Genomic DNA, 27,348 nt, shown 5'->3' on the forward strand with positions numbered 1-27,348 from the left:
GTGTCCAGTCGCTCTAGAGACGTCGTAAAATAGGTATCCGCGATGTCTCTGGGTTCTTTGGCGCCGAAGAATTATACGGTTTGAAAAGGGAAATGCTTACAGCAGAAACTACAGCAATTATCGATTTTAGCTTTCTTCGTTGGTAAATAAAATGTTTATTCGAAACATGTGGTCTTTTGAAGGTTTCTAGCAAGTTAGTTAACAACCACTGTAATCTAAATGTTTTCTTTACGATTAAATCAAAGTTGGCGACAGGATGTTGTGCACTACTGTGTAGATGATATGCGTGAATGATTTTTTCTTGTACATAAAGACATATGAATAGAGCTGCTATAACTAAGGTACACGAACATGTGTACATACCATCCAAGTACTGTTGCTCTCTTGCAGTTCTTTGCGGTGTGCTGTTGTGTAAACTTGTTTGCTTATTCGCTGGTATGCGGGACAATACCAGAATACCTGTGAAGCAAGACATTCCGAAAATGGACCAATATTACTTGTGCCTGAAGTGAGCTGCACATTTTTTGTTTTATAGAAAGGTGATTATTGTATCTCGGCCATGAACAAAGGGGCAGCAATCTACTGTTGGCCGATCCTTAACACCACTTTGGGCATGCATTATTTGTTCTATACCATGCATGATGACGACATATCCCGTAAGGCCATATTATACAAGAACTATTCACTCAGGCACGTTAGATATCCAATAACGACAACATTAACGTGTTTGCCACATGGACGCGTCAAAAATATAGTAAACATTATAAAAGCAACATTTGTACGAGGGGTATATACATGTGTGAAGAAGTTTATTAACTGAAAAGCTTTTGTAAAAGAAAATCGGCATTCCTTCACCTCATGATAGTTATTTGTGTTAATTTTATTACTTCTATTCTCTAAAGGGATTCCCGTCCGCTAGCCATTCGATGGATAGAAAGTTTGTTCGTTTTCACGCTAAGTGGTCTCCTCTGACAGCCCCTCGGTAGGGAATCTCGGCTCAAAAGACGTTCAACAGGCAGACAATTTGTCTCTGTTTTACGCTCTAGCAAGCAGGTTTCGACTCGGTGGTTTGCTGTATTCAACTATGTAAGTTCCACAAGCAGATAAAGCAGATAAATAGGGCCTTGCATAAGCGCATGTTACAACGAGTATACCAACAGTACTCTGGCTCAGTTGTTGACCCCTACAACGCATGTATAACGGTCAGCGTGCGTACGCACTATTGGAAACAATTTCATTTCCTCATTGACCACCCAGATGTAACTTACTTTCAACAAGTCCTTATATTCACAGCATTGAACGTGAATAAAATTATAACTCACTTCGACCATTGTATCAGTCTCAGCATTTGTCAGTTAAGTAGGATTGGTTTTACGTAAGGCTATACAAACTTTGAAGTGATTATTTCAAACTTGGTCTGTATATAATTTTGACATGTAATTCATGTTAGCAAAATGTGAATGTGAGTAAAAAAATGGTGAATGAATGAATGAATGAATGAGTGAACAACTGTCATATCCCGTAGAACGGATGAGAAAAGGGAGCCTAACAGCCTTTCCACATCATTCTGAAGTCGGTGCGTCATTCGGCATGCCCTCTCTCATGGACTGGTAATGGCAAGCACCTCCCGACATACGCCAACCTGTTAAGTACCACGTGCTACGATCAAAGACAGGCCATTATACCCCACCCACGCCTCGTGTCCATCCGAAACACCTGGATGTTGGAAAGACGCGGACCAGGCTCGACACAACAAAAGCACAGCACAAAAACAACATCCACAACATTGATACACAACACACCTGCCGTATGGGCGTACGGTTAGTACTAGAAGAGGTCTGGGTTATATCTTCGTCTGTTACCATCAGAGCGTTTCTGGCGTGCTAAGATAATTCCTAGCCATTCTTACAATACTGGAAAGTCTGAGAATCTTTGGAAGAAAGCGGTTACAATCACGCTTCAATGAGCATTCCTTTGTTAACCGTGGCGCGTATTTAAGCTGTCTTACGGAGTGCTTGGGTTATTAGCTAATTGACTTGTGGGATTAGCAGCGCATCACATTTACACACATATTGACTGACTAACTGATGTAGTCTGCGGTTCACAAAACGAAATTTGGTTGACTGTGTGTTGTCTGCCCGTCTCTACTAGTCCCGGTGTCCATAAATCTGCCAGTTTCTATCTGTGCGTCCTTATCTGTCGGCATGTAGCTCAGGACTTGTTTAAACACACAGTCATGCTATTCAGGACTCCAACAATGTTACATCTTAGAATTTATAACGAATAAACGTAACCTGTTACTTTGAAAAGATATGAAGCGCGTGGTGGAATTATGAATTCTTGGTCTAGCCCTAGACCTGCATATGACAACCGCCGTGTGGCTTAACTTGCATGACCACCGCCGGCCGTACAACTGAGCCTGCATGGCCGCCGGCCGTAACACTGAGCCTGCATGGCCACCGCCGGCCGTACCACTAAACCTACATGACTCACCGAATGAAATGTTCACGAATGGAAAGCCTAGATAATCATCGTCGTACAACACAGCCTGTATGAACCCACATGATCACCGCCGTACAACATAAACCTACATGAACCTACATGATCACCGCCGTACAAGAGAACCTGCATAAACCTACATGATCACCGCCATACAACACAACCTGCATGAAACTACATGATCCCAGCCGTTCAACAGAATCTGGAAGAACCTACATGATCACCACTGTACAACACAACCTGATTGAACCTACATGACCACTGCTGTACAACAGAACCAACATGAACGTACATGATCACCACCGTACAACACAACCTGCATGAAACAACATGACCACTGCCGTACAACAGAATCAGCATAAACCTACATGATCATCGCCATACAACACAGCCTGCATGAACCTACATGATCACCGCCGTACAACAGAACCCACATGAACCTACATGATCACCGCCGTACAACACAACCTGCATGAACCTATATGATCACCGTCGTGCAACAGAACCTGCATGACCACTGCCGTACAACAGGACCTTCATAAACCTACAAGATCATGAACCTACATGATCACCGCCGTACAACACAACCTGCGTGAACCTACATGACCACTGCTGTCCAACAGAACGTGCATGAACCTACATGACCATTGTCGTGTGGAAAGGTTAGATATTTGATATTTGTGGACAATTCTAAGTAAATAAAATAATATGGACATTGCATATTCATGCAGTGTTTATTTTTTATGTGTACAATCGCACCATTTTCACACGGTTGAAAAACAGGACAAGAATTATCACATCTTTCCTCATTTAATGCATGAGATATGCCTCTTCCTACTATTTGTGTCTTCGAGATATGCATATTTCACCGGGTGAGTTATAGGTCAAATCATACCCACTGAATGAATGCATCGCTTTTTATCACAGGGGTAAAAAGTACAATTTCCATATTTCTACCTCAGGTACCCTTTAAATTATGCCTGTCGTATGTACTGGATGACCCATGCATTTATATAAACAGGTCAGCTATATCTAAATCGAGGAAATATGTTATTTATTTGTGATGCTACCATTTTATTTACTTGTTCATTTCACTTAACATACCTACTTGACTAAGAAGCTATAGTGCTGAAGTGAATCACCGCATTATCCCAGTAAAGAATTCATCCGCGAGGTCATTTGGTGTATTTTGTGTCCCCCGCGCACCCGTTGAACCCACGATGCCGATAAAGGCAGACCATTCAGACCACAGCGTATCGGGCTCCGTTTATGGCAGAGCTATTTATAGCGCATTGTATGCATACGTACATCAAAGCAAACTGATGAAGATTCCAGCCATGTTATGTTGGTCTTTAAGATATCTTACTTGATACGGTTTTATTTATAGTACAGCTTATCTAGTTTACGCAAGTCATCTATATTTACCGCATGGCAGTATACTAACCGCAAACATACCTTCTATTCACCACACTAGCTGACGTTACGTCGACTAGGTCAAAGATATCATTTCTAAGTGGATTGTAGACATCCATAACTTCTGTGCCATTGACACAAATAGTTGCACGCTGTAAATCAATATGGCCAATTACATAAAGGGCAACGTAATTTCGTATTTATGTGTGCTTCAGATTAGTAGGTCAGGTTGAGAAATCGGTGCACATTCAGAAGGCAACACATAACAATCTTTGAATAAATTTGACGAAATAAGCTTTAAAAAGGTTTCGTTTCAGCCGTATGAAGACTTCGCTAGGTGTACAGATGTACATGTACCGTACATATTGTTTATCTATTGATTATTTAATTTTTGCAGATTTATTAAACTTAGCAAAGTTTTTCAAACTTTTGCAAAGGCTTGATGGCTTAGTGTTTCCTTAGTTAACGAATCCCTGTATGTTCTTTAGAAGAGTTATGAAGTAGGTGTATTATTTACGGAAACATTACATTACCTATCATTTACAAAACCTATATTCATAACCGTCAAGACTTCACGTTAACATATAGCTATTTAAATTTCCTAGGTACAGTTCACAATATTGATCTTTCTAGGTGAAGGTATAGAACTATGACTTTGTCTTCCCCCGGATGTTTGTTACATAAACGCGAACTCATTTTTCTCGTTTAAAGTTATTTACAATGTAAACACATTGAGCAATCTCGTACCTTGTCTGTTCGTGCTTGATTTTTTCCACCTCAGCCCCGACGTATTTTCTTCGTGACGCCGTTGTGGAGTGGGTGGCGCCATTACGTTATCGGGACGAATGCATCTGGTACCCTGCTATCTGTTCTTTATACCCTATAGCTAATTCTGGCAAATTAAACAATCGTTCACAGCCCAACCATATTTTCGTGTCCACGACCTCAATGACGGCTATAGAACTCGAATTTTACTGTCTGTAAATTTCTCTCAGAAGAAAAAACGTCCTGAATACGTAAGACTACGTACATATTTACTGTTGCAGACAAAACACTTTTTATTGAAAGACCGAAGATTGTGCATGGAAACTTGTTGGAAAACAACTCGTTTATCCTGTCCTATGCAGAGGGGTGTTCTTCAAAGTGGATAACACGCACTCGGTATGGTCAGTTTTGCTCCCACGATCAGTCAAACTGTAAAGGCTTAGGCAGCTTAATTGTTGATTGGATAGAACCATACCTTTCCCTGTACAGTAGCCATGGAGTAATTTTGTACGTCATTTCACGAACATCGCAAAATTCGATATACCAATGCGCAGATCGACAGTTAAATACAATTTACTGCAACGTGCAATATTTCACTATCCATGCGTAAGCAATTTTCTAGCCACTGTATGGTTATATGCCGGAACAATGACTGGTTCCCTTTGGGCGCCACTAAACCTGAAATATTTTACACGATACAGATATACGACGATAAGACTGTAGACTTCAGTAACCACTGAGACAGAAAATTGTTACTTTCCTGACAACTTAAATCGTGCAAAGCCACGGTACTGACCTTCGACCCACTCTTTGTGGGGTTTTCGTCTTCTACAATACTTACATGTATTAAACTACACCATGATTTTCCGCCACAGAAGCTTCTAGCACTTGCTGGTGCAACTTTGCAACTTGTTTGGAAGAGTTCAATATACTCTGCTAAATCTGCTAAATTTAATAGAAAATCTGTTGTCTGAGTGATGCTATAATGTATCATGGATTGTGGAAGACTATTCTGTTTAATCCACATACATATTGTATCAGACTAACATGATATTATATCGAATATGGCAAAGTATTATGTTATAATAACGGAATACATTTTAGCATCACTCAGACAACAGACTTTCTGTTGAAAGTAACAGATTATTTTTAAGTGTATAAATGAACACTCAAGCAGGATGAGTTGGCATAAAGTGTTACCCTTATATCTGTTAGAATTGCTATATGTTATTATAAATAGCAAGATACCTTGGATAAGATGAAAAGTCTCTACAGAAATGTACAATCCATTTGAAATGCCACGTCATAGTTCTGTTGCAACTTTTGTATGCAGTGCGTGATGTATTCAGGGTCACCACGTTTAGAAATTACGAAATTTAAGCCGGAAGATATGTTGAAAGTAATAACCTTGGAAAATTACCAGCTTCTTTGACAATTCAGATGATGCCTGACGAATGCCAATGGCTTATGTCCCACTCTTTCTTAGACGTCATTTTATAGAGTGTACAAAGTACTTCCCACTCCTATAAACATTGCATTGTTATATGAAGTGCCGTAAAATTTTGCAACTTAAAACTACAAGCCTCAGATAACATTTAACGATGCTGACGGATATTGTATAGCTGGCTGTGTGGGCAACAGACTTCCTCGGTTTGATTGAGATCAGCCGTACAGGAAACATGTCACTGGTGGTATTTTAATGCCCGTGAGCTCCTGAAGGGCTCTTGTGTTCTGCTCTCCTCTAAGTGGTACCTTTCCGACCAGAACGCTAAACAATCCCGCTGAAGAGGGATAGATAGGATCTGCGTGTCGGAGGCTTTATTTGATCGATCGACAGCTAACTGTTGGTCGTTTGTACACAGTGTAGGTATGGTAGATAAAGTCAAGAGCTATCATGTATCCTAGACTCCATTATTCGGATACAATATCAGTGTTATATGGAGAAACGAGTCTCCCAACTGAGCCTGTTTCGACAGCGATAGATCTCCAGGTAACTTTGGCATGTTCTACAACCATGTAACCGACACGTATAGGGGAGACCGATAAGGTCATTAGCCTAATAGGCCTAAATTGTTTGTTGTGGGGATTTGGGGGTCTTGCTGTAGGCTATATCGTTCAAAGTGTGCTCTGTTAGGTCTATTTGAAAGAGTTCTAATGACTTATATTAGGCATGTTACAGCTTCGAGCAGACGCTTTATCTTCTTCCACAGTTACAAAATGAAGGACAAGCTTGAGTTTAAAATTGAGTTTAGTATTTGATATTAATTTGAAACTTCAACATTTTGTTGCATATATCGGTGCGTCACGTAAAATTTCAATACAGATGAAGCATTTCTATAAGTGTGAATTCAAAATTTAAAAAAATTTATAATCTGTGTTTATAACTCTCAAAAAACGTATATATAAACACATACACATATATGTATATATGTATATGCCCTTTAAAAAGTATCCGTTTCTATTCCGCACGCCTCAAAATGAAATCAGAAACCACATTTCCATATTTAGTCTATCCTTATCATTTTGTCTTAGTATGACGTATCAGCAGGTGCCTGCTTTGCTTATTGTAGAGAACCAATGTCAAACTACGTACACTACCTTTTAGCAGTGAGAACTATCATCCGGAAGTAACTGCCCCCTCCGAGATTCCCTTCCGTTTCATTAAAAAAGACGAACATCCGTTTGACTGGTTCCTTTCTATGCGGTTAACTTGTGGGTTTCAAGAAGCTCTGGCACGTGAAAGACGAAATTGACATGTACATGCCCATATACCATGCATGCTTGTTTTTTTTTAAAGATCTTCAATATGCATGTACTATATAGTCAGTTGTACGGTTTTGTGCTGATTTAGTCAATGCTTAAATTAATAAAAAAATTAAATATTAAGTAAACTGTAACAAAGTGCATTGATTCAGTCTGTTTGTATTGTTCTTGAAATAATGGATGAGTCAGTTACATGATTTAACACTGATTCACCGCAAAGTATTGTTAAGCCTTAATAGGAATCTCTGTTTGACTTCATTTATACGAGAGATACGTAGTTCGTGTCAAGGTTAGACTAACGTCAACAGCAAAAATGTGGCTTATTTGATCTGATGACATTATGTAATTCTGACAGCGGTCAGCATATTTTAGGACATTAAGCTGTGAATGAGAGGCGGATTAGCAGCAAACCTAGTGTTTAGACAGACAACACAACGGACCTTTAATTCCGGTGTATGCGGAGGCAATTTAAAATCCCGGAATGCTTTTGTTTCTCGGTTAGACAACCGTCAGGAATAATTCACCTTCAAACAGAGGCTTAAGTCACATAGGTAACCGGAGAGAGGTGTCTTATCCCGGCAATCGTCACGGGCCCACGTTGACAGCGCTGGTCCCATCGGCCTTCCAGGGATCTTTAGCCAACCACATAAACATATTAAGCCGTGGTTCGCCTGTCGTTGTCTTTGTGGGCATTATTGCTCACAAGACTTTTCAACACCGTCTCAAAAGTGTTCAGGCACGTAAATTACACACAGGTAGCTTTCCAAGCTCAGCACTATAGTATAATGTGAAAGGAAAGCCATTCGACAACACAGAAAACCCAGTGTCTTTTGCAGCTCTCTGGTGTCATACGACATCTGGTAATGGTTTACAGATTCGAGTTAACCTATCATATTTTAACAGATACCGAGAAGCTAATGTAAACCACATGCGCAGACGGTTATGAAAGTAGACGACACGAGCGTAGTGACCAAATAATTAGTCCCACATTTAAAGCTCGTTTAAGTAAAAAAAAATAACACGGGATTTTTGACATAGCATAGGATACGATATGGCTTTCCTTAAAAACTAATACTCGAGCGTATCCTTGTCAGGTATCTGCCAGAATTCTACATATAACAACATGTATATATCCCCGGTACTAATCCTGTATTATTGTAATGATAACACTATCAGTTAGGACCCGGTTCAGTTGACACAGCCACTTGCAAAGGCTGATGGACATAGCCTACAAGAAACCAAGACCAAACCTCGCGTCATGTTATCAAATAACCATGGCGTTAATATGGTTCTGTAGTTTGGTAAGTATCACAGTCTAAAGACCAACTTCTCAAATGCAAATTTACGACCATGCCGTACACAGCACAGCAAAGCAATTTCGGTTAAAGTCTGAATATTTTTTGAAGAGCTTCATAAGTTTTCTCGAAGGATCTTCCTAAGGTTCATGGGAAACTGATAAGCCTGTGTATTCAAAGCCGTGCGCGGCTCTGACCCCGTATTGACTGGACCAGGATTGACGTGTGTTCATTAAGAACCTTTAAATATTCACGGGCGACTTGTTTTGCCAACAACTACGTTTCCAAGGCGTCGATATAAAGGCAACCGGACTCTTTGCATTGCTACTCATGTGAGTGAGTTAGGGCTCGACTTCGGTCGCCATAGAAAACACTGGCTACGTTCGGTAGATTAAACAACATCATTGATCTAATTAGAAATGCAAGCACACGACCTCTATTGAAATCCGAAAACGCCTTCCTTCTGATGAATGGGAAAAACAAACTTAGCGGGGTCCACATGTCTAAGCTATGATCTGACCCTCGTTTACAGTGTCTGTCTATATAATTACCATATCCAAAGCATACTATTTGTCCGGGAAATATTCAATCTTTGTCTTGGGAAGAAGCTCTACCTTCCTTTACGACAGTCCGTCTTAATGTCGACGTACGTGTCTAGTATATTGGGCAACCACAAGGGAGTTTTTTTTCTAATGGTTTCGATTTATGTCAGCAATTCTGCATTAACTTCCAAACAATATGTATAACCCTTTATCGCTTCAAGCTTTTCTCTTTTGAATCTTGTCACTTCACGACTTACTTCGCTCAAAGGTTTTCGTACTGTCTTGTATAAGTTAAACAAATTCACGAGTGGAAGAAATAAGTCAAATAGAATCGGTTTGAACTGATGAGTAATGTTGCTGTGTTATATTTAACGCATTGACAGCACTGTATGCTACCCATCTACATGTCCACTGGCCACTAGATAACTTGAAAAAGATGGGTTGTTTGAAACTAATTGAATAGCAAACGATTAAAGTATAGGAAGCGGAACAAATAACGGCCTTTCGACTACACTGATTGATAAGGTGACTCCCTCAACTGGTCAATCGGTATGCTTTATCATGAAGCTTCAGACTGATCCCACCGTCCTTTCTGAAGAAATTTGGACTTTCCACATTGCATGTAAGGCTATATAATTGATGAAAGTCTTTCCGCAAGAATATCCATGGCTGAAGCATTTGGTTTAATCAGTCTACCCAAAATAGTGGTCAAACATGTGATACAGCTTGTGGGCTCACATTGATTTAGTTTGTGTTTTATGGCGTACAAGAGAATATTTCGGTCACCAGATGGTGAATAAGTTTTTGTGCGTAGGAAACTTATCGGAGCCTAGCAAACCAGTGGACATATGGCCGCAGCCTACAAGTTGAGATCGTTTTTGTTGCAGGGACATTTCTCATCTTGTTCTTTGATAACACAAAAAGCAACAAAAAGATATCAAATGTGTATAAATTTCTTTATTCACAACTCAACAACTATACATCACTCCGTCATTCCATGTTGTTGCAGTGTTTCCGAAATCACGCCCGAGCCAGTGTGAAGTACCCGATATCCACTTGTGCTTATACGTGTCAGCTCAGAGGTAGTCCATATATACAAAATATACAATAATCTAATATACAACCAATAATACATAATCACGACAAAAGTGTGATAGAAGCCACACGAAATACGGCTTGATATTCAAATTAATTCTCGGAGATAGGAGATATACCTATACATCTAGGCACGCGTTGAGGTAGGCATAACATCTCGCTTGTCTTCACAGCAATGTCAAGAACTCCCAACATGTATCCGGTATTCACTTTTATTACAGAAAACAATACTTTTTCAAATGTAGTCACTTTTGCATCAGTAGCCTACGGAGATTTATTTGTATATGGGGTTTTGGCTGACTTGTTCAAAGTCGCATTGCTTAACAGCGGTCTATTTTCGAATAAAAAGCAGATTAAAGTAAAGTGTTTATTTCTCAGTTAGTATCATTGACTGTTGGTTTCACTACTCAGTGAAAGACGATACCAGCTTTACAATAAACATCAGAGTTACTGACTGAACAGAACCAAATCAATAAACGTATATGAAGTCTAGCTAACAACAGTCTTCTATGAACTTCCATCCGATACCATGCAGCATCCGTTGACTGTACCGTGTGAGGGAACTTTTATACATGTATTTACCACAATGCTGGATAATCATTTTGTTGTTTGCTCATCGCAATCAAGAAGATTCCAAGATACACAAACTATTCATATCTATCAACATAATTATAACACATACATCAGCCTTAATTCCATCAAACCCCATCTGCCTCAAACCCCCATGGACGTGTATGATGCTATACGTAAATGCAAGCGATTCGGAAAAACGTTTCTGATTCCAGCAAACAATCATACCTGTTCGATAATGTTGATTTCCTCATAACCATTGTCAGTCTCAAATTGCTTATAGGACGTACTACATGGGCTACCAACTTACATATTTGTACACCTTTCTCTTTCTGTCTGTATCGGATCAGATGCCACTTTTTACAAAAGAATTTTTCATTACTTTTTTGAGTACGCGGTTTGTGGGTGCACCAGATGAACGCTTCAGTTCTAAGAAAGCCACGTCAGATACCGAAACAGTCGGAATCGAAAACATCAGCATGCTGATAATAATCCAGTAGTGTGCAATATAGTTTCAATTCATATCATTACATTCAACATTTATAAGATGGTATATGTCCACATTCTAGTGACATACAGGCAGAACGTCTGATCAAAGCTTATATAAATACTGAAATACCCAGACGAATAATCCTGTATACTCGAACAAAAACCTTTGGCATTTACACACTCCCAATGTATTAACGTTCCCAATGAAAGGTCCATTTCATATTGCCCTCTGGAGCTGATATGGATTACATCTCAACAGACTCATAAATGTTTTATAAATGCTGCATGCAAAAATTTGACGAAAATACTGTGTTTTAAGTAAGGTGTCTTTCGATCCGTTGTGTACATCGGTTATTTGGAATGGGTCATAGGCGTTATGTGTGAAACTTCTAGGGGATAAGTGCGAATAAAGCCTTAAAAATGTCAGGAAAATTTTTTTTGACAGAGAAGTGAAATGTTGTGGATGCAGTATTTGTAGTTTCTTATCTGGAAATCACTGGTAGGATCAGTAATTTTTATTATCAGGCAATACAAAAAGATTGAGTAAAATAAGCAATTCTTTATCTACAAAAGCTCTAAAAGGCAGGACATGAAGATCAACGATATATACCTGCCGCATAAAACATAATAGTGATTCCCTACATAGTTTCTTCCTTCCACATCCAGCTCCCGTGGAAGAATTCTTCGCATGACACAAAGTTTTCCATGACGAATAGACCCAACTAGACATTATTAAGTTCAAAGCGCTAGGAATGATCTTCCCATTCCATGTACATATAGTTTGTTGTGAACATCTCTTCGGGACAAAGCAAATAATATTCGCATTCTGTATTCTAAAGTTAAAACCGTTATCCATACCTGTGTAAAGAGTTCTTTGTTGTTATAATATTTGTTTTGTCATCTTCCTCACATGGATAAGTATAATAATAGCATTCCGAAGGAAGCATGATATGTGCGAGTCATAACCTCAGTATATGCTTGGTAAGAGATGTTGAATATAGAAGACAGAAACTGTCCGTGCCAAGTACATTGATAGAGCATACAAGATCGGCACTTGCCATTCGCCGTCATTTGTTTCCCTTCTGCACATAACAGTGAGCTGAAGTTGACGCCAGACCGATTGCTTCCTTTCCGGCACCGGAAGCTTGAGGTGACTGCCGTCCTATCACCAAGCAATACTTCACGCTATTTCAAGCCGCGTGATCAAAGTCAAATAAACATACTAAGTCTGACATGAAGCCTGGTTTGCGCCCCGGGAGGTTTCGGTCGTCTGCCTCTCGCCCTTCTAGTCAGTTCGGCAATATAAACGTCTAGCCGCTTCGTCTCCGCTTGGCAATCAACCCTTTAAGTTGATAGCACATCCTTATTTAGAAACTGCTTTCAGTAAACTGACTGACGCCGAATCGTTCCATCCTCTTTGAAGTGATAAAAGAGGCAAGGTTGCTGACTAGTGCAGTACAGCACACCAGGAGATTTTGGCAGCGTCCAAATTTCCTGAAGATAAGACGAAACTATACAGGTATCCCGCGTGTGGACCCTATCGACACCTGGCGTCAGGTTGAGATGTGTCTTTGATCGGTCAGCGTGATAATACAACACCTTGGTGCAACACACCTGTTACACCTTCCAGGACGATACATCGTTAAGCTGTCGTCATTTACATGGAAAAAATCTTAAGTACTCATTCAAGGACTATCAGTGATGTGATCACATATCTTTTCTTTGCCTTTCGAAATTCTGAACAAGTTTCTACTTCCACCAAATCGTGAGCCTCGTACTGTGTGCGGCAAAAATGAAAACCCTGAGAAAGAAGTTAACCGAAACACAACACAGCAACAAGATTTACCGACAGGAGCATGACTGCACACTCATGTGAGGGTAGTTCTTCAGTACAACGTTTTTATTTCCATCGAAGTAAAGTAATGTCGCCGAGGTCATGACCTCTGGAACACAACACGGGGCCGGGACTTCCGGTCTGATGCCAATCACATTAATAATGCTCTGTATGGTAGCATGGTTGGACGGCCGCAAACTCTGCAATGATAGAAAGCGTCGTGATAAGTTGATTATTGCTCTTCAAATGAAACAGTTTTTGATAGCGGTATGCAATTATTATGTCACTGAGCTTGAAGCCTCAATCATGCAAAACATGCACGGATAATTTAAGAGGTTAGAAGCGATAGTGTCAAAAATAAACCATATCTTTTATCAGGAAAAGACGAAGCGGGTGGGAAGAGAGTCAAGTGGGGGATGCCATGAAGCCCTTCCCCTAAGTGCAAGAAGCTTCTGTTTTATGTCAGTAATCATTAGCTGTACTCCCCAAACACTCCACACATTCAACTTTTGACAAACTATTCTCCTGCAGGGCGGTTAACAGTAAGCTTATTAGTGTCTTACCACCAAAGCTCTGGCAAGAAACATTGCACATTGCCAGGCTCATACGAACGCCCTTTCTCTGAACATACACACTGTGAATGAAAAAGGAATATCACGGTCCTGAACATGTCTCGGCGAAACATCTTACAGGTGACGTGTGGGAGATTTGTTCTGGTGATCTGGAAAGTGAAGTGCCGAGGAGGAAATTTGTCATGACACTCAGAAAGGTCACACATGTCTGTCTTGGTACGAAACCTTAAAATATCTCTCGTTACAACGTGTATGAGAAGCTCACTCAAAGACAGCATATGCATGCTTGGAAATTTGTGGATCATGCAAATCATTATGCAAGTGATACACCGAGAACGCCGTAGGGCGATTTGTGACATTTTATAATATAAGTGAGAAATTCGGCAGTCGTATATATCAACCGTTTAATATCTCAGAAAAAAGCTCAAAATCAGTCATCCTACAGCCGATTTCCAACGGAATTGCTACCACGAATTCCCACATACTAAACCATGCAATAAAATGTGACTGATAACACACCAAATAGGAGTCACCGTCAGTCTCTTATGTTAGGGATATATTTCCGACACGATATCCTCATTATAATTCGACCCTGCGTAAAATGCGATGATTTAAGCTATAAGTTTTATTTATGAACAAAAGTGCGCTAAGTATACTCCACCAAAAATCAGAACTGTACATTTATATATGTACATTTATATATGTACTCCCACTATACAGTGGGTTTACACTTATAGTTGTAGCTATCTCCGCTATACACGGAATTAGGGACAGTATAAGCATCCATGGGACTAGGGGAACATATACACAGTAATTATTACATCAACATGCAGTTTTCATCAAAGCGCAATTGGCACACCTACATTTATGTGCGGCCTGGAAATTAATCACGGACCACGAGCTTAATTGGAACATGAACTGCACAAGATCTATGAAAACTAATGACTGCTTCTTTGCATGAAAGAGAATAACGTCTCACACAACCCACAGTTACCTGTTACCAAGACTCCACGTCTATCAGAAATACAGCTACTGGTATTTTGCAGTCGTTAAACTCGTACTGAAACAAGTACCTGAGTCAAATGCTTTTTGTCCGCTGCTTTTTTGTGGGGAATTATACCAGAATTGACACTTGGCCTTATATTTGTTCGCTTACTTGTATTTCACTATCACTTAATGCCACACGCAAAAACTTTTATCTAAACAATGGCGGCAAGTTTTCTAGATAGAGGAAACAGTGCCCATACATGCCGAGTAAACAAGCAACTGTCGGCGAGTTAGCCTACATTCCCTAATAACGATTGTAGGTGTGTTTATAATAGTCTACATACGTTTCCAAGCTGCAAATAATAATACTAGGGACGATATTATTTTTTTTTGCACGAGTCCAGTTTACCGTTACACACAGAGTAGTTTCTCAATGAAATGCTTAATATATATACATGGTATCCAGATCATGGCTATCGCACCAACACCTCCTGGTGCATGACACGGTAAAGCGGTAAGGTGTCTGCCAAACGTTCACAGCGACACACTGCATTTATTTATAGATCAAGATCGCCTGTGACGACACAGGTAATAATCTGTGTTTAATTAATTACCGCTGACACAATTGCCAACACGAGGAAGTATACTGGCTTGAACCTTTTCAAAAGTAACATCACGGAAATGTGAGAAGTGTGTGCATTACGTTAAATAATTCGGTTAAGTTCATATACCAGTAATGTGATCAGCATGAAATCATAAGCCGTAATTATACAAGCGTAGATTGCTGGACTCAAAAAAAGGCCGGATTTGGGACCGGCTCTATTCAGCTCTCCCATATGTGGCTGGCAGCGTTTAGACGTCGATGAGTAGATCTAACATTTGATTGTGAGCCAGCAATTGCCGTTTTGCGTTTACATGGAGGAAACGGTTGATTAAATCGGGAGGTTCTCATTTAGGTCACCAAAATTGGTGGATCAGAAAAAAAAACGTACTTAAAGAGCCGGTTTAGTTTAGGTCACCGTTTTTGCTAGTATGAACGTCCGAGTTAGTCCCGAGCCGGCCTCAAGCCACCAATTATTTTCCACGGTAACTGATGCTATGTAAGACCTAGTCTCTTACCTTTGTTAGCGGGAATGGACACGAACCCGCACAGTAATGCGCCTCAAAAGAAGCAGGTGCGATGATCCACTCTCCCCAGCCGATATCAGCGAAATTTACCACCAGCTTTTTTCGACTACACAATGTGTCGTCCTTTATGACTGTGGTCTTGTTGTCCTGCTCCTCCCATTCATGAGGAAGAGGCAAACTCTGCTTGTTGTGTTTTCTTCGGCGCCGACGGTTTTTTCGGTTTCGCTTTCGATTTCGATTTTTCTTGCCTCGCCTACCTTTCCGTGATGACTCGGGATACGGGATGAGCTTTGAGGAGGACTGGTGCTGTCGTGATTCTTCCCGTGACACAAGAATACTCGGATGCGTTTGGGGAATATTAAAGTTTAAAGAACTGAAGTCAAAAGGTTCTTCGGGTATTTTGTTATCCACCATAGACCGTTTTGCTCTCTGCACAACTTCTGTGGCATTGTCATCACCATCTTCACTCATCGCTAAAATTTCCACGGCTGCTTCCTGCTCGCCCGTATCGTTCGTAACCACCGTGGAATCGTCAGTTTCTTCTTTTAACGGCGTGTCTGGTAGCCTGTGATTCACATTAGTTGATAACCCCAACTCTTCCAGAGTAAAGTCGGTACCGTGGAAGAAATTTGGATGAGGCAATGGCACGGAGGATGGGTTGTTCTTGAGCGGAGAAGACTTTCTGGGTGTGCTTGGCTTGCCATAGTGAGGATCAAGATGGTCCAGTGTAATATTATTAGCCGTGTCGTTGGAAAACACAATCAGGAAAGGCAAAGAATGCCTACTAATAAACCTCTTGAGAGACAAGAGACTTGCTCGACCTTTGTTGTTCTCTCCCTCAAAAGTCAGAGCCAAAAGATGAGGCTGAAGCCTTCTGGCTGAAAGGCAGCTTCTGACCGGTTCGGTCACCTGAACAGAGTGCCATCCCCGACTGGACTGGTGCAAACTTACTTGCTTGCTGAGCGTCATGTACTGGGGAGCGACTTCATATACAAGCATCTCCGGGTCTTTCTTCTTTTTGGCCTTCTTGGCCTTCTTCCGGTATATATGTATTTCCGCGCTGATGATTTTCTCTTGACGGCCCACCGAAGATAGGTTGAATACAAAACATATGGCCTTCATTAACGTCTCCTAGAACAATGAGAAAAACAAAGACAAGGTTCATCACAGAACAAATATACACATTATCATACACAGGGAATCTGAATTGCTGTAGAGATGACGGTAACACTAAAACCGGCTTTTCCGCCGAACTCAAGACAGCTAAAAAAAAAAGAATTCCCACTGTACTCAAACACAGCATTCATAACGTAAGAGGCGGCTCTTCAAACAATAGTATTATAAATCGTATGCAAAAATAGACCATAACAATAGGTTTAGGCCAAATCAGGTGCGTCAGCTTCTCACCTCTCTGACTTTTTCTGAACACTTATCTATCAGTTGACGTCAATGGACCCGCTCAGGACTTATTATTCCTATTTACAATAGGAAATGGTATAAATTTAGGAAAAAGATGAGTGCAATGGCCTGTGCTAAAGGGTTGCTACACCCCAAACTATGAACATGGTGCATCATCGTTGGTGTTCATAGAAAGGTAGAGACAAAGCAAGAGACCACAAGTTCGTATAGGTGTAATCAGAACAGGTGAAATTTAGAATACTTATATTTTTTATTTCATTGGGACTTTATGCCATAATCAGATATTAAAGCCCGGAGAAAACCAAAATATCTGACAAATCTACTCCTGAGCTAAAGTCTAAGCTTATCAACTGGAAGCTGGATTTGAACGCGAAACCTCACTGATAAAGAGGGGCCTCTTGTTAGCAGAGAGATCTAGAGTTTTATATCATTCTGCCAATTGGGAAAGGTCTTGAAAAACATCTCCTTGAAAAGAAATTCTCTGCGCAATATCAGAGTACATGGTTTTACTCTACTACCAAGTGAAACGGTCTTAGTGATATTTGACTTGATTCTCGGTCAGCTCTGGCAGTACTTGAAATTACAGCATCATGCGGTTTCCGTGACTCAGGACGCTATTTCGGTTGAGGTGACTTGCCACACTTACGTTAGGTAACAAAATCAAGTCACTCTGAAGGAATCTCGACGGGGTATTTCCGATAGACGGATACTAGGGTTTAAAGAGTTGATATACATGTATGTCTGCCTCGACGATGTTTTGCGTGTACAGGCTTACGCAGAAATGGAGTCATTTAGGGAAACAAATGTTCGTCGAGACGTCGGGACGTCCTAATAAAAGCGATAACATTATCTTGCAGTGGAAGCTTGAACTGGGCGATAACCATGGATTATGACGTAAGGGCCGTCCGGCATGTTACGGGTCATTGAGCTTCTTGAAGTCACGGTATTGTAGGGTACTTAAAGTGGGGTGTTTCGTACGCGTGTTAGTGGAACCTCGTGCTCTCTTACAATGACAGTTGTTGTTGTAACATGCAAAAATTGTTCAGTTCACAGAAGGTCGCTGAATCAAACAATGTGTTATACGTGTACTGACAATTGTTCATTTATCATCACTTGTATTCCGCTTCTTATTACAAACTGAATACCTGAATTCAAAGTCGTGATAAATAGCCAGCTCTTAAAGACTCCACACCTGCGCATTGGAATAGACTAGATCAAATAATCTTGCCATATCTTTTTCGGTGTTTCTTCTCATGAAAAAAATCCCAGTCGTAAATAACCAAAAAACTAGCTACAGAGGTCTAAAGTGCCTGATTTTATTGTACAGTAAGAGCATGTCTCCTTCGTAAAAGACTCATGAGCACTGTCCGAGAGGTCGCAAGGATGCGGGGCAAACAATGGGACAGGACAGCGAGTAACAGGTGGGGACGCGACAGGCAAAAGTAGACAACCTCTTGAATGTATATAGTAAGATGACAGCACAGTGTGTCGCCGGGGTCTCTCTGTCAAAATACTTGGGTAAATAGATCCCTTTCATCTTTAAGGAGATTGGCCGGGTGCTCTGATCCAGGGTTCAGCATGTGTTGCGCGTTGAGCACTCGTCGTATTTCTATCGGTTGTTTAAGAATGACTTTCAGCGCCCCTGCACAAACAAACCAATACAATGTCGTCTGGTGGGCATAAATTCTGGCTATAAAATTGCTCCAGAGGATCAGAGTCTCGCATAGTGTCTTGGGCCGAAGCTGAGGCAGGGTGACGCCACGAGCCTTGCTCTCTCATCTCACTGACCCCGCCTCTTGCCCCAAGGGCGAATTCGGCACGCACGCCCCGCAAAACTCACTGTCGTTTCAGACCCTGTCGTGGACGCGGGCACATGTCCACACGATGCTATCGTATGTTTTATTACAGTCTCTGAAGATCTCTCTCCCCCCCCCCCCCAATCCTAGCACTGTTTAATCCTTAATCATCAAACAACAAGGAGATTGGCCGGACTCCATTTACCCCCTGTTGCAGTCAATCCAAACAAAACGGTACTATGGAATGGCGCTGAATCTTTTAGTTAAAGCAATTCACTGGCTCCTTTCATCTTTTCCTAGAACATCCACCGCTTAAAGAGACCACATTGTTGCAGGATTCTCTGTTTACATTTGTACTGATCCCAGTTTCATGCATGTAAATAAGATTTCGTATACTGATACACATAATGAAGATTTCCTAATGTGCTGCAGTTAAAACGATGCACCGAAAAACCAAAATAGGTACTCATACAGGTATATGGTAGGTAGAAAGTCATGTTATCGCCCATGGAAAAAGTACACAATTCTTCCAAATTATGTAAGCTTACGCCTTATGCATATATAGACTTAAAAGAGACGCGTGCTTCCATTCAGATGTTAGACTTATATTTACATTAAAAATCATACAGTTAAAATTCGATGCCTATTTAGGTAATTGGGACATATCGGTGAAACGTATTATCTAAACTTTTGTAAGATGATGAGCACCAAATTTAACAATTTGTACATAATTACAGGTTTATTTTACGTTGCTATGTTCCGTTTGTTCGTAAGTTTGTCCAACCTGAGATTTCATAGTATAAGAACATGCACCCCTTAAAGGCGAGTTTGTAAGGAAGTCACCTGTCTTTCTTTCTAGACGACAGGGTTGGAATTCAGTCGGCTTTCTCCTGTTTACAGGGGTCCCCGGTGAACTATTGTTTTACAATCAGCTTTTGCTATCGGTGTTAACACGATTAGGAAAGTTAGACGTTGATTTAATCCGTTAGACGTTAAGTTAGTTGTACACAGACGTTTTGACTGGATCTGAGCTGAGTCGCTTTGTGTGCTGTCCGTGTCTCTGCTCCAAACCTTCGTTTGGCATTTTTTTTATCTCTATTGGGTTTGCGGTGTTGATTTTACTTTGATCACGTAGCGTTTACTTTAGCCTATCTTTATTTGCGGGTGCTTACTCCAGTCAACACGGCGACTCTGTGTTGACAGTCCACGCGAGCTCCCAACCGCACCCCAAAACAGCTCCTACTCCAAACAGGCCTTCATATCGTATTCATTAAAACACATTGTGAGCAAATAATATATATAAGAAGCACTTACCCGGACTATCTTTTAAACTTAACGATACCTAATATAGTACTCTTGCTTTCGTAACCCTTCACTTCTGTGAAAGGTTACGTGAAATTATGAATTTTGCTGACTTCTCATTCAAAATGATCGTAGTGGCATTGGCAGAACAGAAACATGCATTTTATTTCGTGCATGGTAACCTGGTTCCATGACTTATGCTCTGTCCGGGCCAAAGGCTTCGGAGAATGAACTGCACTAGGCACTCAAAGCACTGTTATAAACTACACGTAATTGAGATTTAAATGGCACTATCCCGCGATAAACTGGAGTGATTTACTAGGACAAGGGGCGAGGGCCCACTTAAGTGAAGTCTTGTTGTGAGACAGAGAGCCGCTAGTCGAACGACAGGCAAATAATAGTAAAGCTCTCTTCTCTTTAAACTCCATTAATAATGTTTCTCTCCGGTGGGCACTTAACTGTGTATCAAATATTCATATATACACAGAGGCAAGTCATTACATTTTGAACAGAGCTAATTTCCTCTGCTGGCCGACGACAGGTGACGTTGCTTTGTTGGAGTTCTTAAGGGATTTGAGCAGTCTGGGTAAATCAGGCTTAGCTTGACGTACATACACGACTATAGGTCTATATGTCGATCATGGATGGAAACATTTTAACTTTGATGGTGATTTACGTTTGTATGTATGACCTAGCTGATAAATGCAACGTTAACCATAACCATTAATAAAGTCACCATATATGGGGACCGAAGATGTTAAAATGTCTCTGTTGCTGGGTATATATTTACATGGCGAATGGACCACCCTAGCTTTAGCCTATAGGGGTCTCAAGACCTGCCAACCCAGGTGAACATCAGGCGAAGATAAAAACGGGAATTTCTGCTATGCTGCTGAATTCTTTAGTAGGCCGTTGGGTGTCATCCGGAGGCCACTTTAAAAATGCACGCTGTGCATTGAAAACTCAGAGAAATGTTCCTGTATAGACCTATATGCATTAGGTAAAACTGCAGTTTATACTGTTACGTTAATACATATATACTGTATGTGGACCTCCTCTTAGCGATTGTCAATTCAGCAAAATTCTTGACGTTCAATCGGAATGACCGATTCGATCCGACAACATTTGAAAGCAAACAAAACTAAGGGTGGAAGGGCATGTAAATGTGGGCAAAAGCCACGAGAAGTTTAGTCAACTTAATAACTTTTCTAGAGAAATTACCGGCATTTCTCAAGCACTTGGAAAGGCTGCAAACTCCAATAAGAAACAAAAGATTCTTTCAAACAAAGGCGGTCGATCTCAGGGAAGTTTGGCGTCATGCAGGCTCCCATTGCGAACTGAGCATGGGGGTGTTGGATGCAGAGACAATTCCAGAGGTGAGAACACCAAGTTTTATGTTAGCCAAACAGGCTCAAATGATCTAAAATAAAGTCTGCTTTGGCGTCACCGAGACTGGCGGGAACTCCGTGTAAAATCTGTCGACTTATGAAGCAGACACGAATGGCACCTCCACCGCTTGCCAGATCACCGGAGATGTAACAAGGTTCAGAAAACAAACACACATACTTCTAGTAAGTTTTTGCTACAAATTCCTCGCACTTGTTTTGTTTTTCTTTTTCATTCGCCTTTGTCACCTTTTTTCTTTTTCAGTTTTTCCCCTAGTCTGTCTACGAGTCAGAATACCGTTAGTAATATATTTCAATGTATGCATCTATATAAACATCTAATGGAAGCATTGGGAAAGCGCTTTCTCAATGAATATAGCAGTCAGGCCGTCTCCAGACACAAACTCGCAACTGAACCACAAAAGATCTTCGCCATATGTATTAGGTCGCCAGTTGTTCGTCGTCGTTGCCTTTCCCAAAGCAGAACGCTCGCGAACAGCTGCCGATACGGACACTGGCGTTCAAAATCAAGATAAATTCACAGCCTTGCCGCCAAAAGCTGTACCCATGGCCTTCAAAGAAGAAATGTTGTTTAGTTTTTGCACAGAGAGGCCGTTGTAGCATCAGTTTAACACAGGGTACGGCACTCTTTTCAATTTCTCGGCAAATGCCACAAATGTCTGAAATAGCTCTATGTGATAGAGACTTCGCAACGTAAAAAATTGATCACTTTCTGTATTAATAGAGACTTCGCAACGTAAAAAATTGATCACTTTCTGTATTAATAGAGACTTCGCAACGTAAAAAATTGATCACTTTCTGTATTAATCTAGAAATTACCTCGTAATTTTATACAACACATCTTCAATCCACGACACGTGAAGTGAATATATATCAATGATTATGATAAGGGGTGAAATTTTTTAGAAGACCATATAAACAACAAGACACTTCCGATAAAAATCATACAGCGTTATAAGACTATGATAACAGAAAGGGAAAAAAAGCTGCATATGATGTACTGTAAGCAGTCCCAATCTCTCACTGTTACGACATATCCCAGTCGTATCGTACTATCGTTATTCCTCTTATGTCTTCCCTTTAAAGCCTTTTGTGGGGTTTAATAGCGTTAGCAGACGTTAAAATCGGTGTCAACGGCGCCGTCAAGGCTTTTCCTAATATTTGTGGTGACATTAATATCCGGAAAATATTGTCATAAGCTCCTTAAGTAACGGGTTACATAAAAAAAATGAACGTGGCATGTCAGCTCAGCAACGGGGAACAGACGCAGACAGGGGTCCACAGTGTCGCGTGAGTTAGCAAGTAGCGTGAGATCTTATATCAACCCTCATGCTCACAGAGTGCCGTCTGGCATTTGTTTTCTGGTACTTCTTCATTCATTTTACGCTGAGATGTCATTCGGTGGAGTCGAGGGCAAAGCATCCGTGTAAAATCACCGAGCCATGCGTGTCGAAATCTCATAGAGTAGGGGGTCATTTGCACACAAGAAAAGGGCGGGGCCTGAATGAGAAAATGTAGTTAACGGGCGCTTAAGTCGGTTAAATATTCTCCAATTTAGCCTTCTCAAAAACTTAACACCAGGTTACTGTGGTCCTACACGGAGATACCATCGACCCGTCATTCTTCAACAAAATACTGTCAAGGCAGACGGTAGAATTTGGGTCCGTCCGACCGATGTTCACAAAAGAGCATTTTCCTGTGGCCCAACAAACACTGGCAATGTTGTAATTAGTTCAAGTAGATGGCTCGATTCAATCGGCTTCAGTTATGCCCATTGACAGTGATAATTGTGCCCCCAACCTGGCAGCTTCGTGCTTTACGTCTCGCGGTAATCCGAGGTAGCGACAAACAAAACTCGCTTCCCCAGTTCAGCAAAAACACAAGCGGTGCCCAAAACAATCCACTTATTCTGGTATTGTGCTCGAAATACACCTAATATTACAACACTTTCTTTATTTCCTGTCATAAATATCTCACCAGATCATTCTCATACCCTCATGCATTTAAGTAAATGTGTCTACGATTATTTATATGGCAAACTGTACTATAAAGGTCCGGGAAAATGCCTGATAAAACGTAACCGGCAGCTACATTTAAGGTAGTATAAGTTACAAGCTAAACATGGAGCCCAGTAAATGCTACTGAAATAGCTTGTGTTTGACACAGAAGTTTTCTGAAAAATATTTCATCTTATATATTCTTAATGTTCACAGTCATTTCTGTAATGACTGAATTGTTAAAACATATACATATGTGTATATAAATGTATACACATTTTACATGAAAGGATGAATTTACCACCAGAGGACACGAATTGCTTAAGCGGTGTAAACAGCATTTAACAGTATTTCTTAAAACCGTTATATTGAATAGGAAAATACACCTTAAAATAATGTGGTTCCAAGTTATGTGTGTCGTTCGACCATGCTTTTACCACATGGTAAGACCAGGACAGGCGGACAGCGTTAACGGCACAATTCAGCTTTACCAGAAGCACGTTTGGCTCCCAGATGGATCTCGGTAAACTCTACCCCGTGGTGAGTCTCCCAGGAAAACATATCCCTAACACCACATGAATTTTCCGTGGTCTTGTGTCAATAAGCCTTGAGTTCGGATGACTACGTGATGACATCTCCAAACTGATTTTAAGCTTGATGACAAACGTGAGACTTTAATATTCATACTAAATAAATTTATAAAACATGAGATATATCAAATCACATGTACCTACGGCAACATGGTTTTATCACACACTTGCAAACTTTAAACGTCCTCACACTATGCAATGCTTCGACCATTGATTAATTTCCTTAATCTCTCACATTAATCCAAAACAGTGGTCTAGCTGAATAAAGATTTGATTTTCTTTTGCAAGGCGTGCACAAAAGCAGCTCAGTTTTACAGACACAAGGAGAAATCATACGAAAAAAATGACAACTTATTCCGTTGCTGTTCTATATTCGGTGCAAAACTGGAAAAGTGGGGCATTGAAGAAACTAGAAAGCTGATATAACAGCGCAGAGCACGGTATTTGGAAAGAGAAAGTTATTCATCTGCACTTCGGTTAAAATGCATTAAAACTATGAAGAAATTATTGTTTGCATTACGTTTCACAAGGAATCGCACTGTATCAACTTCTCAGTTGTAACCGATCTAAATGGGATCTTCAAGAGGGTTTAATACCATTTATACAGGTATACACATTTCTGTCGCAAGTACAGAACACAGGTGAAACTAAGAGAAAGTTTATAAAAACTACTTTAATCAGCTTTCCCACCGACACTTTATCTTTTACGTTTTTTTTTTATTCATGATCTGCAATCACATCATTTTCCTTATTCCTCACCTACTTACCTATATCAGCATGTATACTCCGAACCGTATTGCCAGTCGTCAACTCGGCATTGGCCGCCCCATGGCGGTAAATCTGATACAGTTCTCTCATGTACCTGGGTGGCTTGTCCGGGGCATATTTGCTACCCCCTTCCCTTAACTCTTTAGGAGAGGACGATGTCGACACATCGGGTAATCCCAACACAACTTTGACTTTTTCCGGTAGCAAAACATTATGGCGGTCAAGAGGGTAAGGCTTTCCCGTTTTCCGAGATCGGGCGTCTGTTCCAATGGATACAGCACTGAGGACAAACAAAATCAGCGACCACACAACTGTGTGTGCCATAACGGGAGAAGTCGTTTTATCCGACAAACCTGAGAAGAACTGCACAGAAATATCACAAATCACAATACAGAAAAATTAATGACTTTCTCAATACTAGACCCCGCAGGGTGCAGTTCCAGGCAGGTCTAACACAATCCACTGATCTGTTTATAACTAAATCCTCGGTAAATCCTGAGAAAGGCTATTCACGTATTTATCGGGAAAAGCCACCTCCTCATATACTGAACAGGTTGTAAAAACAATATCTCGAATTTATACGTCGACGGAAAAACAGAGTTTCAAACACGTGGAAATAATGGAATAAGAGCTGCTGTAGCTTCTATATATAGGATCCCCCGTGCCATCCCCTGCCTGGGCCGGCGGGAAGAATGCTGATTATTGGCCCTGTCCGGTAGCTCACTACAGGTCGCTCGTAGGTTCACCTGCGCTGATTCGCTCTCCTCTCCCGAGAAGCTACCATACAATCCCTTAGCGGTACCTCTGGCTAAGCTTCTGAAGCAATGCCTGTCGCGTGTAGTACCGGTAGTGAATAGGTAACCCAAGTTCTACAGTGATGTAGGCAGGTAAAAGTGATGGTGTGGATCTTCGCTGTGAATGACTGCCCTCTGCGAAAAACACTTCCACATCCCCTGTCGGATAAGTTGTGATCATCTGCCTGTCATCTACTTATTGTTGTTGGCGGCTTTAGATGTCTGCTTAAGGGCCAGGGGAAGCGACGCTGTGTCCGTGCTGTCACCGTGCATGCCCTGGCTACGATGTCCACATGTTTTGGGCGGTATCAGCAAGTGGTTCTCAGGAAGACCTCCCTGGGGAAGGTTTACTACTGTGGGTTCACTTTCGCTCCGCAAAATGCGACACTGCAGTTGAAATAGAAAACTCAATACTGCCCATAAAATCAAGATTTGGGCACTGCTGTAGGATGGTTAAGCATTGAAAAGTAATTAAACGTGGCAAAATTAAAACAAAAGGCGATCAGAAATTGATGACTGAAGTTCTCATAAAATTTTCACCCGGTGTCGAATGTTAATACTTGCTATTTAATCCCTGCTCGAGCGACTATATCTACTACAAGCAGCGATTTGACTGGCTGTTATGTAGTTAAACACTTGGGCAAATGTTCTGTATAGCCGTTAGAACAAGCAGTTTAAGAACTGGTTAGCGTTGTGAATGAAACCCCCGCAGGCTTGTGACGGGGTCCGGGCGAGCCCATTGCGAAGCTGGGGAGATCTCAGGCGCGAAACAACCGTATGCTTGAACAGGGCTAACTGTCGCGTATTATCAGACATTCTGCGCTTAACAGGACAACTGAACAGAGGCTGTACGTGTTGTATTCTCTCGCTCATCGCTCCGATACGTATCAAAATAGTCCATATAGAAAACATCGCTTTCATGGTGCACCGCGTTTCATTTATATTAATACAGTAACTGACACTTCAGGTTTCACTAAGAGTGTTGAACTCTATGTAGCATATGTTATTCTAGTATATGATTCAGTGAGTTCTTAACAGAGCGAAATCATGTGAAGCTAGACTAAAATCAGGTGGAGCTGGAGTAAAATCTGGCGGAGCTAGAATAAAACCAGATAGAGCTAGAGTAAAATCAGGTCGAACTAGAGTAAAAACATGAAATCATGCAGATGGAGTCAGATTACAAACAGATGGAGCTAGATTAAAATCGGGCAGCGTTAGATTAAAATCCGAAGTAAAATCAGATGGAGCTGTATTTGGACTGCTTGCTCATTTACATCGATAAATGCACTTTGATAAACACACCTCAGACGGCTACATGTACGCG

General features: G+C 40.9%; 1 protein-coding gene across 1 annotated transcript; it reads right to left on the reverse strand.

Moving 5' to 3' along the window:
- Positions 1–10,235: 10,235 nt before the first annotated feature.
- LOC135481779 (uncharacterized) lies at positions 10,236–25,358 on the reverse strand. Its single transcript, XM_064761479.1, has 3 exons — positions 25,230–25,358; positions 15,944–17,083; positions 10,236–13,465 (listed from the first exon to the last, which is right to left on the reverse strand). Exons 2-3 carry the CDS (start codon positions 17,072–17,074, stop codon positions 13,274–13,276), a joined length of 1,323 nt encoding a protein of 440 aa, XP_064617549.1. The 5' UTR covers positions 17,075–17,083; positions 25,230–25,358; the 3' UTR covers positions 10,236–13,273.
- Positions 25,359–27,348: the final 1,990 nt, after the last annotated feature.

This window comes from Liolophura sinensis, chromosome 1 (assembly GCF_032854445.1).
Source record: "Liolophura sinensis isolate JHLJ2023 chromosome 1, CUHK_Ljap_v2, whole genome shotgun sequence".
Taxonomy (NCBI): Eukaryota; Metazoa; Mollusca; class Polyplacophora; order Chitonida; family Chitonidae; genus Liolophura; species Liolophura sinensis.